This window comes from Patiria miniata, unplaced genomic scaffold, assembly GCF_015706575.1.
Source record: "Patiria miniata isolate m_02_andy unplaced genomic scaffold, ASM1570657v1 HiC_scaffold_7, whole genome shotgun sequence".
Lineage (NCBI taxonomy): Eukaryota > Metazoa > Echinodermata > Asteroidea > Valvatida > Asterinidae > Patiria > Patiria miniata.
This window is the reverse complement of record NW_024037074.1, coordinates 26,779,909-26,798,294: the sequence shown is the minus strand read 5'-3', so window position 1 is coordinate 26,798,294 and position 18,386 is coordinate 26,779,909. Positions and strand designations below refer to the sequence as shown.

At 38.8% G+C, this 18,386-nt stretch overlaps 1 protein-coding gene across 1 annotated transcript in view; it reads left to right on the top strand.

Annotated features, from left to right (window-relative positions):
• Positions 1 to 18,386, top strand: part of LOC119745828 (band 4.1-like protein 4) — a 50,190-nt gene that overhangs the window by 9,336 nt on the left and 22,468 nt on the right. Inside the window, 6 exon segments of the mRNA XM_038222456.1 lie at positions 6,195 to 6,299; positions 8,404 to 8,446; positions 9,499 to 9,675; positions 11,408 to 11,528; positions 14,046 to 14,222; positions 18,113 to 18,176. Of these exon segments, the coding sequence (XP_038078384.1) occupies positions 6,195 to 6,299; positions 8,404 to 8,446; positions 9,499 to 9,675; positions 11,408 to 11,528; positions 14,046 to 14,222; positions 18,113 to 18,176 (687 nt within the window).

Sequence of the window (18,386 nt, the reverse complement as noted above, 5' to 3'; positions counted from 1 at the left end):
AAGAACGGTACATGAAAGATGTACATGTATACTGTAAATGATTTTTGACTCGCTGATGTATGTATAATATTGAGGTGAATGGGTACATGTAGTTTTGTTTTTTGTCTCACAAATAATTTGGACTGCTAAAGATTTCTGAATATTTAGGACTGGCTCTCTTCCAAGGCAATTAAGGTTTAGTGAAGCCCTGTTTATGTTTCGGCTTTGTTTCAAAAGTAAATATTACATTCATCTGTAGTACCAGTATGCATGTGATGACATTTTGCAAAAGTAAACAAACTGGTATACCGTACATCATAAATCTGAAGTTTCTTGGAGAATTACATTAAAAAAAAAAAAAAAAACCACTTCAGAGAGACTAAGGGCCTATAAATTTGTGAATTTGCCCTCTTTGTGTGTGACAGTTGCATGCCAAACGTTGTGACTTAAAATCAACATTTCTATTTTCTACAGACTTACATGTAAAGTGACTTGACATGTATATTTTTATTAATTGAGGACAAGGAATTTTTTAAGCTAATTCTCAAAATAAAGAGCAAATGTTGGTTCACAGTTCAAATTGCATGGGATGAGATGATTCAAAAGAAATGGCTTACCGTAGATCATAAAAATCACTGCGCAAACATATCTATCCTGATTCATAAATGCATCGTGATAATTAGTTAATCAATCAGAAAGTGTGGGTAGAAAGAAAAAGTATTTTAATAAAATAAAATCTTAAAATAAAAAATTCATGCTGTAGCCTTCAAGGCTGGCATATTGTGCAAGTGTTGTTTGTGCAACCGTTCCCATCCATAGTCCTTGTTGCTAACACCTTTCAGTTGTTACAGCAACTTTAAATTGGTTTTATTTTTATTGTAAAGAGAAATTGCATCAAGAGCAATTCCACCCCTCCTATAATAGTGACAAATTGGTGGCATTGATGCAGTGTTGTTGTAATTAAATTTTGCTTTGAGAGTCCTGTCCCAAGAGAGAAACTGGATTTCACTCATTGATGATTCAAGGTTTCATGTATACACATGTGTGGAACCGCTGTCATGTTTTTAACGATCAATTTAGGGGACTAGGAAGAAATGTTTTTGTTCAGTATTTTAGATGCCGTAGGTACTTATTAAAGTCATTTGTGAGACTGTGGTCACTCGGACTCCCCATCAGAATTAATTAAGTTATAGGCCGGCAGCCAATTTGAAAACGTTTCACAATGGCGTAGCCCCTTTTTGCCACATTTTATCGGATGAGTTGCAAAACATTATATATTGTGCGATTCTTTTTAGTTAAACGTGTATTTTGTGTATGACCCATTTCTCATCAAACATCAAGTACACTGTAAGTCCATCACTTGGCCAGGTATATATATACATGTATTTGCAACATAAATTGAAAAAATGAAGAACAAAAATATTATAAAATACCTTAGTTGACTTTTAGTGAAAATACCTGGTAGTCTCAAGCATCCTGTGAAATGCCACCTAATGCAGTCAATTTCAAGAAAAGTGGAATTTTTGTATCAATTTCCAATGGTGGTTGGCCGACCATCGTTGGGAAAAAGTGACTTTTTGTGAAATACCGTACTGCCACCAATTTACCAAATTTAATTGGTGTACATTTTGTTTGCAATCAGTTACACATCTGTGAACGGATGCAAGCCAGCTCCGAAAGTCTGGTTCCCTGACCTGACAATTCTTTGACATTGTCCAAATGAAGTCAAGGTTTTGGAAATGGTCACCTTGATTTTAAATTGCTCATGCAAGAAAAGCTAAGAGCAAATGAGACCATGCCTCACACAATAACTGCATGAATCCAAGCGTGCTTAATCGACACTGACAGATGTAGACAATGAGGCACCCATGAGAAAACTACATCGTAAATGTTTAAGGCAGATTCTTAAAAAAAGAGAAAAAAAATTGCTAGAAATGAACTGTGGTAGATAGCAATTTGTTAAACTGTGAGAGTGATTTTTGGCTACATTACCCTTTTTGACATCTCCTTATTTCTTGTCCAAGGGTTCATGTGTCTTACACGTGAACTCGCATTGAGAACTATAGGAAGCATACCCCGTGCTTTTTTATTTTTTTCAATTTGTATGTTTTGTTTTAACCCACAAAAAAATGTTTATAAATTTATACCAATTTTGAATGTCTGTGACAACCCTCTGAGAAAGGGCTTTAACTTTACGCACAAGTGAACCCGCCAAATTTTTGGCAAAAAAAAATAACATCATACCGGTACATGTAGGCCTGCATACAGCTTTACTGTATTTATGAACAAAAATTATTGAATAATATCAGCAACCATATTTTCAGCAAACCACTTTCACCCTGCATTAACAAGACAATTTTGGGTCCAACAATGTACAAGACACTTTGAGTCTTACAATGTCACCCTGCATTAACAAGACAATTTGAGTCTTTAAATACAATCGAGCCTTACAATGTAACAATGTCACCTTGCATTAACAAGACAATTTGAGTCAAGACATGTCGCCCTGCATTAACAAGACAATTTGAGTCAAGACATGTCACCCTGCATTAACAAGACAATTTGAGTCTTACATTACAATGTCACCCTTCATTATGCCACCCTGCATAATTTGAGTCTTACAATGTAACACCAATACCATGCAAGAAGCAGTGCCTGGAATTTCCCTAGGCATACATGTATACATGTATGCCTGTTCAGTGTTGGCTTTTGTCCCAGTGCTGTTTCCCCATTCATCAATTATTAATCCTCAAACATTTAAGGAACATTTTGTAGTAGGGATTTGCTTAATCCCTCAAAAGCCCAGAATACACCTACTAGCAGAAAGAAAACTAATCCTCCCTAATAACTGATCTTCTGTGCCTGGAGGAAAAGTGTCACTGGCCGGGAAAAATAGATTTCTCCAACCAGGCTGGTCTTTGCAGACAATCGTTGCCTAAAGCAAATATCATTTGTCTCTTTTTTTGGGGGGGGGGGGAGGGGATGTTTGCCTTCTGTTGTGAGCATTTTGCATTGATTGACTGTCAATGAAGACTATTTACAAAAACGTTTCACACTTAGGGCATGCACACGCTTAAATTTGAAGGATACCCAACTTATGTGCCCCAGGCTATTGGCAAAGTTACAAAGTGTACAGCCAGTATAGCTGGAAACTTGAGGTGAAAACATATGGGTTTAAAGCTATAGTCCATCATTTGCAGCTTTCCAAAAAGTAACTGACGTAATTATTGTTGAAAAACGTGCTTGGTTGAAAGATATGTAGTAAGGGAACTAAACTCCCTGTGAAATTATTCTTTCTGGCAAGCTGTCATTTTGAAGAAATCAACGAAAGAAGGCCTTTTTACCGGTGCATCTTAAGACGCACCGTAGGAAATTTCCGTCAGTAGTTCGTTTTTTTTATTCGGCGAAGCACGTGCAAGCGTTGGCACTACGCACACACGTGCGCGGTTGCTATACGATCGTCGGATCGGTGCGCGACATCGCGTAGCTGCAATTGGCTCAGTGAGAACGTGTCTCGGACGCTGAATTCAGGCCCAATTCAAAACATGATTCAGCAACTTTTGATATGAAATTGGATCCTAGAATGCTGTTTTTCTCGGAATATACAGCTGAAGCTGAGCTGAAACTTCATCAGGTTAGTTGTTCAGCACCCTTCTTCAGATTTTTAGTACCTTTGTTGCTTCAAACGAACAAAATGCACAAGTTACAAATGATGGACTATACCTTTAAGTACATCGGTACATGTAGTACTTCCTCAGTCCAAACAATATTGTTTCCATGTCATATATTAAACTGTTCCTTGAAGAAGAACTGCCAAAGCAAGTCTTTTTGTTAAGTACAATATTTTGTAGACTTGTTTAATTATTTCATACACTGTAACTGTGTTTAATTTGTACCGGTAACTTAGATAATTCAACTTTTGAAGAAAACCCTACATATGGGTATCTTGGGTGCACTAAAAAGAAACAAACCAGTAGCAAATTCTTAATGAAGTTTGTCATCATGGAGTCCTTTGTGTGATCACATTATTTAAGCCCTTTTTAGTTCGACATCAATGCGTGATATACGATATGTGTACATGTGATAAAATTGAGTGAAAGATTGAAATGGAATGGACTGATTTGCACTGTTCTAATTGCTGAAAGCAGCGAACGTAAAAGGAACATTTTTGAACCAGAAATCAGTGGCTACATATGTACATGTACATGTAAGGCTGTTTTTAAAGCAGACGTATTGAATAAAATTGGAGGTTGACATACATTTACCAACATCATAATGAGTGCAAGCAAGTGACTTAGTGTGAAAATCAACACAAAGAAAGGAATTGCCTTTCAGCAGAATTCGGGGGCAAACCATACATGTTCTGTACACTTACAGTACACAATATTATAAACTATTATTTATATCAGGCTTCCAGTGGTAAAAATAAATCAGCGTATTGTATCTTTTCCTAAAAAGTACCCGGATGACTGCAATTTTAGTTTTGGCATTGCAGTCTATTACAGACTGCAATATTAGTTTTGATATTGCAGTCATCTGGGCATTTTCGACGATGCTCGCACAATTTAGAGCGTAGAAATTCACAGTTTCAACACGTGTAACAACACGTTTCAACACGAGTGTAACACGTGGTACGGAGCGTAACGCGCAGGCGCAGTGCGCAGCACACAGCATGGTATGCGCGCACTGTTGTCAACAACCACAACATTTGGCAGCTTCGAGCGGCACGAAATGTGCTTCGGTAAGCAGAGAATATTTTGACGAAATTTGAGAACTAAAGACAGTGTCCTGAAATGTATTTCTTGCGGTTCAAGTCAGCCTTATACCAGTAATAAAAGTATTATTGGATGGCTTTTTTCTTTTTCTAGGGATACAAGAATATTGCACTCGCTATAATAATATATTCTGGTATCCCCCTCAAGCTATCGAAAAAGTGTTATGAGATATAAGGCTATTATTTATTTTTTTCAAACTTTAATTAACTCCCTGCCCCCCCCCCCCCCAAAAGAAAATAGCTTTGTTGAATTTTATCAACTCCCCCCCCCCCCCCATGAAAAAGCTTTGTTTACTTTGTGTGGATGAATCATCATTTCATTAGCTGCAGCTCGACTGCCTGGTATCTCAAATACTCTAGTGTGAAGTACATGTGTACTGTACATCTGGGGGAAATTGGCGATGTTGTGTTCAACTGAAATTGTTTGTATATATATAGTCAGGAATTTCTCAGCCTTTTTTGGCCAAGTCTACGTTCCAAGCAGCCAACACTGTAAACCCGCAGGCTGCTGGTTTACAGTGTTGGCTGCACCTGACTTTACCATGTTTACTGACACACGATATCCTACCCAATTGAACTTGGTCACCCCGCAAACTGTAGCAAATTTTCCCAATTTTCGGGGTGCAAATGTCCTGCTGACACATTTCCATTATACAAGTGTGAAGTGTTTTTTTTTTTAGGTACACATTAGACAGCTTTTAGCACTGGAGGATTTAAGGAACAGCTTTTGTTTTAGTTATTATTCATGTTATTATTTATTTTTTTCATTTCCCTTTCCCCACTTTCTCCTATACCGGTAGGTTTTGTACATGTTTTCATTGTTCAGTTACAACCACAATCTGTAGGGTGATTTATTTTTGGGGGTTTCTTTTGATTAAAAGGTCAAGATGAATGGTTTGCACAGGTACATGTATACCTAAGGCAAAACCGCAAAATTCATTGTAATAGTTGAAAAGTGGAGCAAATACAAGCAAGGTGTATTATTGTTATAAATCTGAAAAAAAATGTGTTGCACTGCAAATCTGTTTTGTGGTGCATTTGAGGTAATCCTAGTGAGCATTGTAGTTACAGAGTACATGTTGTAATCTTTTCTTTGAGTATAATGCATTGTTCATTTTAGGGGAAAGCTGTGCTGAGACCCACAGTATTAGAGCTGTGAAATTTTGCCTGGCGTCCATTAAATCATGTGACTGTGTTTACTTAAATGAAAAGCATACTGGTATGGTAACTGTTAAATCATTTATTTGTGTAATGTACTTTTGGGGAGAGCATGCTATCATAAGCTTTGTAAATGATCCGGAATGTACCAGTGTGTGTACATGCATCGGTACAACGGTAAGGTCATGTAGTTGATAAGGTCCTTTGCTACCACAAAAAGTATCATTCAAATTCTTACTGTGATTTCACTCTATAATAATTTTTTTATTGAAATTCATTGCAGAGAAATACCAGAGGGGGTGAACTTTTGGACCAAGTCTTTGACAAGTTGAATCTCCTGGAGAAGGACTATTTTGGTCTGCGGTTTCTGGACTCCCAAGATCAAACGGTAAATTTTACGGAATTATGTACAAATCTATGGGCTTTTAAAATATTATTTGGAACCTAATGGTCAAAGACATAGTTGCTTAAAGTTGTTGTCCCCATGCTGCCGATAGTTTCACCCCAAAAAATAGAGTTTGTTTTCAAAAAGTTATTCACTTTTAAAATGAAATATTAGGGGAAAAAAACTTCACCATGTTTAGTTATAAATTTTACATTTCAAATGTTGAATTATTTGCAGGCCTGGCATATCTTTTATGCGTTGTGAGAGAAAAAAGCAACCCAGAACAAAGGCATCTTTCAAAAGATTGACAACATCCAAAACAAGGGGGAAACTAAAAAAAATATGAAATAAAACATACAAATCGAAAATTCTGTAGGAGAAAAACTTGAAATGGAATATGCTAAAGAGCACAGATAGGCTAACATTAATTAAAGTCTAATTGTGATAAAACCAGCCCATACTTGTACCGATAGACTTATTGGTGAAAAGAAAATCCATTTTAACAGAAAACTCATTTCAAAATGTGTTTTACTTTGTGGTTGTTTATGGGAAATGTTTTGCAAGAATACTGCACTCAGTGCACTGTGTGTTTAATTTTCAGAATTTTCTAAGAAAAATGCACACAGAGCAGAGAGAGGTGCAGTTATGTATTTAATTGATTCTATATTAAGTGTGTGTCAGTATACATCAGACAAGTAGGGGCCTATTTATTTAAGAGAGTAATTGTTTTGAGTCAATACACAATGTGTGTGTGTTGGAGTCATCCTTGAATTATAAACACTGTCTCCTAACCTTAGCAAGGTCACATTGTTCACACCCTGTGTCACGTTTCTCCCCTGAGTTTTCCCTATCTATTGAGATTTGATTAATTCAGTTGTATTGTATATTTGTAAGTAGCTTCATATATTTTTTAACACGTATCAGTACATCAGTTTTCATACATAAGTCTGAGTACCGGTACATATCAATTGATTACTATTTGATTAATTTGATTACGTAAGTACATGTTTGCAAAACATAAATGTTGTTCTTGGCAGAAGAAAGAACTAGATAGGCCTACTTTATGCAAACATTTTTCTTTGTAAATCTTAAATAATTTTTTTTAAGAGTCTCTACATAAATGACCACATATTATTTATTTCAAATTCTGGGGTACATACATTCCGGTACGTGTACATGCATATATATCTGGAAAGCCCTCTCTCTGTAGAGAAAAGAGAGTTTTGTTTGTCAGTTTTTTGTTTTCATAACTTCATGACTTGTAGCAATTCTCAGAACATGGGACACACAGAATTTTTCACGGGGAAAACCCGGGGAGCGTAATTCAGTAAAATATGGCAGTTTAAGTATGGCAGGGATTAAATATGTTCAAATGCAGAGCAAACAATTTCCGCATTCTTGCAAACAATGATTTGGCCTTAAGTTTGCCTCAAGTTTTTTTCTGCTTTTTCTTCTTCTGCTTACATGTATAAATTGGTAAACTGTCTCAGGTATTATGAATGCACTTTAAATAGGTTGTGGAATGCTCGAAGACATTTCTGTCATTTTTCGGGTACTACCGGCATGTAGCCTAAGGTGTGATGAAATAAAAACGACTATTGTGTCTGTCATGAAATGAGTACAAAAGGTACTTTTGAGAGCTGTTTTTCAGGTCCTGTTTCGACCCGAACGTGCAATTCGTGTAAAAGTCGTCGTTGGGGGCAGCAAACAAAACATAGTAAATCGTGACGTAATAAACAGGACTCCCGATGCAGCGTAGTATAAACAAGTCCTGTTTATTACGTCACGATTTACTATGTTTTGTTTGCTGCCCCCAACGACGACTTTTACACGATTTGCACGTTCGGGTCGAACAGGACCTGAAAAACAGCTCTCAAAAGTACCTTTTATACTCATTTCATGACAGACACAATAAAAAATTTTATTTCATCACACCTTAGGCTATACATATACCCGAAAAATGACAGAAATGTCTTCGAGCATTCCACAACCTCTTTAAAGTTTGTTTAATTTGTATTCTTGAAAACAATTATTGTCCTTACTCAAAATACAATTTCCGAACACTGTGCACTTATTAACATACATCATTTTCATATTTCTTTTTCAGCATTGGTTAGACCCAGTGAAAACAATTGGTAAACAAATAAAAAGTAAGTAAACTCACTTAACATTCTTTATTTACTTAAAAAGATATTCTTGTATGTGAAAAAGGTGTCTGGTCCAGTAAAATAGGCCTCTAGAGGCATACATGTAGCCAGTACATGTACAATTTTGAAGCCTTTTCATTTTTGATTCCTTTTTTTTTTCACAAAATATTGGCAAAATTATAGTACCGGGTATAAGGCCAAAAAAAAAAAATGTTCAGTCTCTGGTCAGACCAAAGTTCCGGAATTGACGCGGCGACGCGGCTCTTTTTTTTTGTTTTGTTTTTGTTTTTCTTCAAGCTTGGATTATACAGACAAGGTGGGGTACTATTTTGCTTTTTTGGTGTCCTCATGTACATTGGTGTCCTCCATAATTTGCCTTGGTGCTTTCGATCATTTGCCTTGGTGCAATTTCCCATTCCTTGGTGCTCTTTGGTAAAATTTTTTTGAGAAGGTGCGGAAATAGAGGGCGCTGTTGGAGTTACCGCGGAACATTTTGGAAAAAAAAAAGATCGACGCGCATGATTAAAATCGACGTGCGCGCTGACCAGAGACCGACTTAATTTTTTTTTGGCCTAAAAGTATAATAATTTATAATCAAGAGCTTAAGAAACTGAAGAGGATCCTCTTTTATTTGAGTTTTCTTCATACTTACCGGTACAGTGTACATGTATACTGTAATATTACTCTCAGCCTATTTACAATATAAATTTGTTTTCCTTCTTGTTTTTCATTGCAAGTTTCAATCCAGCAAATTTTGTGATGGGAGTCAGGTAGGCATAGCGGTAACTCTTCAGCTTCCACCACTGTGACCCGGTTTTGATTCCTGCCTGGGCCAATATGTGAATTGGGTTTTCAGTCCCTGCCTGATTCCGAGGGGTCCCTCAGATAGTTCTGGGGTTTTCCTCCCACCACTAAAACTGGAATTTCTTCACATTGTCTTCTCGTTACTGGACCCCATGGGAGACCAGTGGATTCCCTTGAATAGGCTACCTCGTTAAAATAAGAAATATATAATAAATAAGTAATAAATAATTAAAAAACAATCTTTCCTTCAGATGGGCTGCCCTTTGTTCTGTACTTTGGCGTCAAGTTCTACATGGAGAACCCATGCAAGCTCAAGGAGGAGGTCACGCGATATCAGTTCTTCCTGCAGCTACGGATGGACATGCTGCAAGGCAGGCTGCCATGCTCCTTCCATGCCGCGGCTGAACTGTGTGCCTATGCCACACAATGTAAGTCTGATCCGGGTACTATAGACTAAATTCACAGTAACATTCGTCTAAAAGGGGGCGCCCTTTTCTAAGAAAAAACAGATCCCTTTTTAGTACCAAAATTTAATCAGATGGCTATTTTCAGCGACGAGTAGTAACATCAAAAACCCTTTTTTGTGGATAGCGATTTTCTTGGAAGAAATTAAGCAAGTTGCAAACATTTTAGGGACAGATCCATTTATATCTTCGGGGTGCTTTAATAATTTTTTGGAGCTTTACAACGTTAAGTACTCGAATGAAGTCTTTATGAAAATTATATAAATGTGGTGATGTTGAAGAACTCGTATTCAAACAAGGAAATGTTTCGGAGCCTGTTTAAAAATTAAACGATTTTGAAGTGGTTGAAATGCTGACAAATAAAATGCTCTTAAGCAAGCACGCCCTTTGGCTGCAAATGATGTGGACTAAGAGCGCTGCACATACATGTACGTGGGGATATATCGTGCTGTGGAACACAAAACTGCACATGTTTTTGTAGAGAATGCAAGAATGTTCTTATATGAATGGCATCACGGTTTGATTATTTAGGGTTACATGTACGTACGGGGTACCATACGTCCGGTGGGATTGCGGTTTATTTGAAAGCTCTAGCACTTGCTGTGTCGTACGGCCGTTGTGCAATGTGTACAAAGTCGCCGCGATAACCCTTTAAATAAACCAAAGGAGGTCTGATATGCATAAGGTTATATTTCTGAAAATAAGTGCAAACATACACTCATATGTATATTCCAATCCAAACGAAGTTGACAGTAAACCCTCGATTGGTTTAAATAGCTTGGTAGAAAGTTGGGGAGGGGCAAAATAGCTACCTTTTCAAAAGAGGGGTGCCACTGTTGTCCATCACAAGTCCATCACAAGTCATTCAATCTAATATGTCAAGTCACTAGCTATTCACATGAATGTTCCTTTGTCATTGTTCATCCAGTTGTACTTGTGGCTGGCTTTATGAAAGCTCTAGGACTTGTAATGGACTTGAAAACAACACTGATGTCAACCATCCCCCTTGACTTCGCCTGAAAGACTAACGTACATACCTACATGTATATATTTAAATACACGTACGTGTAACATACTTCCAGTAGGCCTATTGATGTATGAATGCAACTGCACGTAGGCCTACTTGTACATTGTATACATGAAGATCTGTTCAGTTTAAAGTGATGCAGCCAAAAACTGAACTCAAAAGAACAAGTTCAATGGCAAAATAAACACAAACTCCCACCCCTTAATATCAATCTTATCTCCAAGCCACAAGGGGTGTCTAAACTCATACCGCGGCCTGATCATATCAGTAAAAATGAATGAGAGAATACACAGAGAACAGAGCAGAACTGTTTGACTGTGCAGTGCAATATTACGGCCTTTGTACACAGTCCAAAAAACACACTCTAGTCACTGAGAGGTGGTTGAGTTGGACTTGTCCAGATTAGAGAAGCTGCATTGAATCCACCGATAAAATTAACGAGAAGTGCAAACTTGCTGCTTGAATGTCCCTGAGTGCCTCTATTGACTTCAGCAGTGGAATATGAACTCACAGAACAAGATAAGAATATAGGGAGCCCATTCGGGGGAAAGCATATGAGGGCGCCAGACTTATAACTCATGGGACATGACATTACTTGATGCTTGGGGGCACTACCAGTATTTACAAACAAACTAGTTTCTGACTGTTTGTCTGGTTTTTTGGTTCTAGCTGAGCTGGGAGACTATGACGGTAGTCGGCATTCCAAGGGCTACATCTCGGAGTTCCGTTTCACTCCCAACCAGACAGAGGAACTGGAGGAACAGATCACCCAACAACACCAGAAACTCAAGTAAGTTTAAAGGAGGGCTCCCTCTATAGGATGGAGAGCTCTAACTTTGAACAGTAACCCATGGCTGAGCAATTAAACATTTTCAAATAAATTACCCACAAAATTGAACATTTATAATAAAAAGCCATATCCACTGCGAGTGATTTCTGTTTGCTATTTCCCAGATTTGCAGCATTACTGGTGTTGCTATTTGCATCGTAACTTTTTGGGTGTGATCCCTGGCTACATGGCATAGGCTAAACAGGTTCATGGCTTTTGACCAGCACCCCTTGAACAAGGATATTGACAAATTGGGGATCCGCCAACATAGGGCTGGATATAGCTCAGTTTGTAGAGCATCACAACGGCAATCCGGAGGTTGCAGGTTCAAACCCTGCTCTAGTCAATTTCTTTGTTCAACTTTGAAACAATTTTAAAATTGTGTACCTCCGGGGTCATTCTATAAATTTGGGGGTCCCTTTTTTTCCCCTGTCCATGTTATATCTATGATTTTACAACTCTGATGCACTGCTTAAAAATGCAGTTGAAGAGTGATTATGAATAGCAAACTACCTACCCAACATTTATTTCATTCAAATCGATGCATTGGAACAAGTGATATGCTTCATCTACATGTACAATGTAACTCAAGGGTTGAAAATCGTCTTGGGCCACTTTCCTTGAAAGTGAGAAAGTGCAATTAGAGAAACACACAAAGCATTTATGTCCTCGGTTCAAGAGTTATGTGTGACTTACCCGGTATTCTGTAAACCTGATAAATAAAAACAGTGGCTCGAGTGGTTTTGCAAGTTCTGTTTTGTGATTGCTGAATCTTTAAACAGAACATCCTAATGAAACCAACGAAAAAGCATTTTGAAAGACCACTTATTCTACTCAGCAACATAAGACACGATTTTGAATACTGACCCCACTTTTCTGAAAACATGCCCAACTTGACTGTTAGTTTTTTTGTGGGACAATATCTTTCAGCTACATGTAGTTTACAATGTAATTACAGATGGTTTGAGGATTACTGAAAACTTGGCTGTCACCCACTGAAAAATGAAAATCAAATGGAGGTTCAGTGTCCTCTGTAAACGGAACTGTAAAATATCACCCAAAGTAATTCACGTGTTGCCATTTATCAGTGGTTTAATTGGATTTTTATTGGTGTAATGCAACTCAGACTCTGAGGACAGACAGTTTAAGCCCTTTTGCCAGTTCACACCTGCTGCAGTTAGCAGTAATTCAATTACGGTGTTGTGGCTGTTCTCGCCCCAGGGGAAAGCAAATTGCTGAGGCTGATCCCCCTAACAATAATAGCTGCTCCCTTGGCACCAGTCACCTACTGTGAGCTTAATGCAATTACCTTGGCTGTTCCCACCTCAGAGGGGTGGTAGGCAAGGAGCATCTGATTGCACTAGCAGATAATTCACAGGTGTTTCTTGTAAGTGGAAGGTTAACGGTACATTATTTTGTACATTTACATCATCAATTCAATGTGGTTTAGTAGCCCTCAATAAGTTCCAGCACCTTGCCAACTCCTGCTTTATAATGATGTTACACTTAGCCAGAGAGCTCTGTAATTGAGTCAATCACAAGTGGTCAAACCATGGAGGTAAAATTGTCAAACACACTCTAGTCACAAGATCCAGGGGATTAAAATGCCTTTGCCATTGTTCCCTTGAATGGCTTGTCACTTGATTTGAGATTGGATAGAATTGCAGTGAGTAATTTTATACTATAAACAGAGCTACTGCTCACAAGGACGAATTTTGCGTTTGGGAGATTTGAATTAAAATACAGGGTTTTTTTCTTCAATGATGTACCTTTATTTCCTGCATACTCAGTGTTGTACGAGAACTCGGGGGGGGGGGGGGGGGGGGGGGGGGAATCAACTTACTTGGCTCATGCTTGCTAAGTCCAGGCCCATACGCTGGAGGAAAAAAAATGGGGGAGGGGGAATGCCAAAACATGTGGTCACAATGTTGCACTGATAAAATTTGGCTCAAAAAGGCACGGGAAAGTGGTCAGAAAATGTCTCTCAGATTCCACCACGGAGCACATGTAGAATCCCCCCCCCCCCCAAAAAATTTGGGCCCAGTCCCAACGCTGTATTGGGTGTCGCGCTTCCGCTCGCATATAAAAAGTTCCATTATGGGATTTGAACACCCCCCCCCCCTCAGCCTCGGATCAGGGAATGGGCCTGTAGTCAGACATCTTATTACTGAGCTTGCCTGAATCAGGTGGCTGGTCCAAATCATACATGAAGCAGCAGGTACTACAATCAATATCTTGAACACTTGGATTTTGCGACAGGGAGATATGATGGGCAAAACCCAAAACATCCAGGTGTACCTTTATCCACACGCCTGTGATCTTTCAGATCAGAAGGACTGAATCAGGTAGCCGGTGCCCGTATTGCCTGTAAATGCACACCCCTACTACTGCTGTACATTTATGTACGATGTACCTGTACATACCCCTCCCCAAAGATCATTGTGCTTGAACACCTTGTTTCTTATTTTTCCTTTTCAGGGGAATGGCGCCCTCTAAGGCTGAGCTAAGCTTCTTGGAGCGAGCACGTTGGCTGGACATGTACGGTGTGGACCTCCATCCCGTCCTAGGGGATAATGACATCGAGTTCTACCTCGGCCTGACCCCGACGGGTGTGGTGGTCTACAAGAACAAAACTAAAGTTGCTCGTTACTTTTGGTAAGGGTTTTCAATGTGGTGTGCCACTTAAACCCATTGTGGGATTTTTGTAGCATTATTTGAGTATATCAACAGGCTTTTCAACTTTATTGGTTGGGTTGTGTATTACTGAAGAACTCTACGGGGTACATGTGTATCTCTGTCATCTTTTATCAGTTTTCAGCCCTGCACTGTTTTCTTTGCCACAGCATATCTCATTCAAAAGGACAAGACAAGGGCGATACATTTTGGGCAGTCGTAATGTACCGGTACATGTATGTACATGTATACTGTGACCATTTCCATACTTAATTTTCTTCTGAAGACCACAGTCAATGTGATACACTCAGCAAGCTAATCCTCGACTTGTCTGATGTTGGCCCTGCCATCAGAAATTGTTGTTTACATTTGGATACAAGTACAGATATACTTCTACAAGGGCCGAGAAGTTCAGAATCTGTTATTTTAAACTAAAACCAACTTCCAACATGTAAATGTCATCAAAAGTCCAGTTCAGTTATAAAAGCTGTTTTGCACAAACTATATACTGTGACCTTTATGAAGATGGACTAACAGTAGTTAACCCTAAAGGGGCCGGGTTATTTGACCATCTCTCAGCCGGGGGGGGGGGGGGGGGGGGGGGATTCCCCCTCTAAGATCTGGGCCATCGAGTGACGAAAAATTTTGAAACTCGGCACATGCATAGAGCAACTCTTCCTAAACATACCCAAGAAATTTCATTACTATAGGTCAAAGGGTTTTGGAATTATGGCTAATTAATTATGCATATGTACGAATGGCAATTCTGCTCTGTGTACACGACGTATATGCGAAAATTCAGTTTACACGGCGCATAGCGCCGGACAATTTTTCGCTACGCGGCAAACCGTGGTCCGATTTTTATGTTTTTGGTATCAAAAGATGCGCAAAGCTCGAGGCTAAAAAGTCAACAGCTTGGGTCGCGAAAAAAAATTTTTTAGAGGCTATCACGGAAAATGTTGAGGGGGGGCGGATTCTGTCCCCCCCCCCCCCCCCCCCCCCCTTTAGGGTTAAACCGAGACCCTTTTCTCTATCAATTAAAGTTAGCTGAGAGCAAAGAGTTGGGCAACTTCAAATATGCCAACAGCTAAACAAACCCAGTGATGCCTTAAACCACCAAGTGGGGTAGAAATTGAGGTTGACCCACGTAAATAAGCTAATCGTACCGTAAGTACCAAATTAGTGGTTGGATGGTTACTTTTGTTGGCTTTATTTCAGAAAGAAATATTGTGAATGGAAACTGACCACTGATGCCTTAAACCCTATCAAACCACTGCGTGGGGTAAAGTTGACCTAAAGTACATGTAACAACAACCCTAAATGTCCAATTAGTGGTTTGGCGGTTACTCTTTTATATCATATTGCCCCACATTGGGAAAGGTTTTGTGAAAGGAATGGTGGGTCTATTTGTTGTCTATTGAAAGAACTCTAGTTTTGCCTGGGGTTCAAATGCACTACTACTCCGCTGCCCTAGTAAAGCTCTACCAGGGTATTTCAAGGTTTTTCCAGGTGCTTCAGAATTTAGTGGGGGGGGGGGGGGGGTTGACAAAAAGAAAGGATTACAAAACTCTCTTAGAGGTTAATTACATGTACATCCCTGTATGAAATTTTCAGTTCATAGATCGATCAAAACTTAATGTGAAAATATTGTCTAAAAAGCTCATAATTTTACAATACTGTAAAGTCAGACTTGATACACTTTCACATTTATTTGTCTAAACAGTTTACAGTTACAGATTTAGTTCACATAAGTTTGACACCGGCCTTGCTTATCCATGTCTTGAAGGCAGATTGTATTTAACAAAATGAAATGAAATGTACCGGTACGTAATAAAATAACTGAAATGAAAAGCAAGACTTAGATAGGGAAGCTTAATACAATGTAAGTAGGTCCCGGAGCACAAGATATTCTATTGAACTGATTCAAAATGGCTATTCACTGGAAGTCTTTTCATGCATCTGGTGTACACAACTGGCAAAATTCAGTCCACATTCATATAGTTAGGTCCATACCACATGTATCGTGTGCACAAAATCCACAGACGGTATGTCACTTGTGGTGCACCCGTTGATATAACAGGGTTAATCCTATAAAACATAGCAATGCACAGCTCTCTTCAGAAGTCTACAACCACTGTGTCGTCAAGTCTGACCTTAAGTCAGTACCGGTAAGTCAGTCAGGTACCAAGAGGACACTACGCTAGCCCTTTCTAACCAACAAATATTTCCAAAACGCAACATATCCATTTAGAAAAGGTGAAGATTTGAGCGGTTATGAAACTTAGGTCAATTAAAAAAACAGTGTAACAGCCGCTTCTAAACATCATTTTTCGCTTTATTGCATTCTGTGTCTCGAGAAATAACCAAAATTGTTATAATAAGCCTTGACATGGCAATCGGCCACTGCTTCGAAAGAGGTAATATCAAAGAAAGCCATCAACTCTTTTTGAATAGCGCTACCATGGTGCAGGCACAATGGCCCATAAACAGGCTTGTCCTGTGCCATACTGGAGATTATACTCCATTTCTTCTGCGATCAACCGCCACGTGTCTCTAGCTAGCTTCGCTTGAGTGGGCTTGTGCAACCGCCTGGATTTTCTCCGTACGCAACAATAGATGAAAACACTAAATAGTGCAAGCACCTCTCCTGAGTGAAAAAATGAGGATGTCTCCCACGTGGATAAAGTATACATTTGTACATGTACATGTATACGTTCCTGATGTAGATTTGTTTATCTGATGCCTTATGTGAAGGTGTTCATCAGGTTTTCGTTGAAATAAATGTTAGACTTCCGGGCTTATAAGCGGTACATGCAAAAAGATGATTTTTTTTATAGCTTTTTTCTGAAAACTGGACAAAGTTGTAAAACAATCAAACAAACAGTTTGGGAAATAATTTCAGAGTGGCCTTCGTCCAATTTTTTATATTTTTTTTTTTTAGATTTTCAGTGACAGTCAACATGTGATGAAACACCTTACTTTGGTGCATTAATTTGCGTAAATTGTACAAGCACAGATTGTAAGAGACTGTTTTTCCTCACCTGAGTTAACTTTGAAGAATTACCGACAGGAATATTCTGAGTTAAAGGTGCCATTTGATAATGGACTACATATAACTTAAAAATACCAGAAGTAATATTTTTGGTTCAGCTTTTGTCAGACAAGGTAAACCTTTTCAACCTCCCGAGTACGGACAGAGCAGACTGTCCAAAACGTTGAGTTCTACACCCAACCAACCGGTTCTATTCAGAACCACACTTCCTCCAAGAAGAGATATATCTTTCCACATGGTGTTACCCGCAAAGTTTCTAATTTAATGCTTTTCCCATGTACATGTAATTTGCAAGCATAAAGGCGCCCAAAATTCAAATACTGGTACAATAACTCATGATTGTAAAAAAAAAAGTCTTGCAGATGTCACCGCTGTTCTTTTTCAGTCCCCTATACATGCAGCTGTGAACATTATGGGTCTTCTTATCAGAAGCGCAGAATCTCTGCATAACGTTTGGTGCCAACAGCTCTATGCACATTGTAGCATTATTGATTGGTTTTGGCTTACCATTTCAGCGCACATTCTCTAAACTAAGGATTTTGTGATTATAAGTGCAGTATGTGAAAGTGTCGTAAGCACAGGATTATCGCAATTGCAGGATACGAAAGCTGGCAGAGTTGCTTTCTTTCAGTAGATTGAATGATGTCGATCACATGAGGCTTTATGTTATTTTGTCCCAAGTCTTGTACATACCGTATGCATGATGCACATGTACTCCAGAGCTATTGTGCAATACATGTTCATGTACATATCCCTTTTGATTGCCATAAACTTAAAAAAAAAAAAAATTAAATCCCTTTCTTCACCATTTTTTCGACAGGCCCCGCATCTCAAAGGTCCACTTCAAAGATACCGAGTTTACACTGGTGGTTCTAGACAAAGATGTAAGTGACATGTTACCGACGTACATGTACATGTACAAGTGTGACAGCAATATTTCGCATATATGAGAATGCATGTATGAAAAGATATCAAATGAAGACCTGTACACCAAAACCAACCAAAAGCTGTGGAGTGTAAACATCAAAAACAGAAGATTGAGCTGGCTCGGTCATCTACTGCGTCTGCCACAAGACGCAATGGGAAAAATTGCA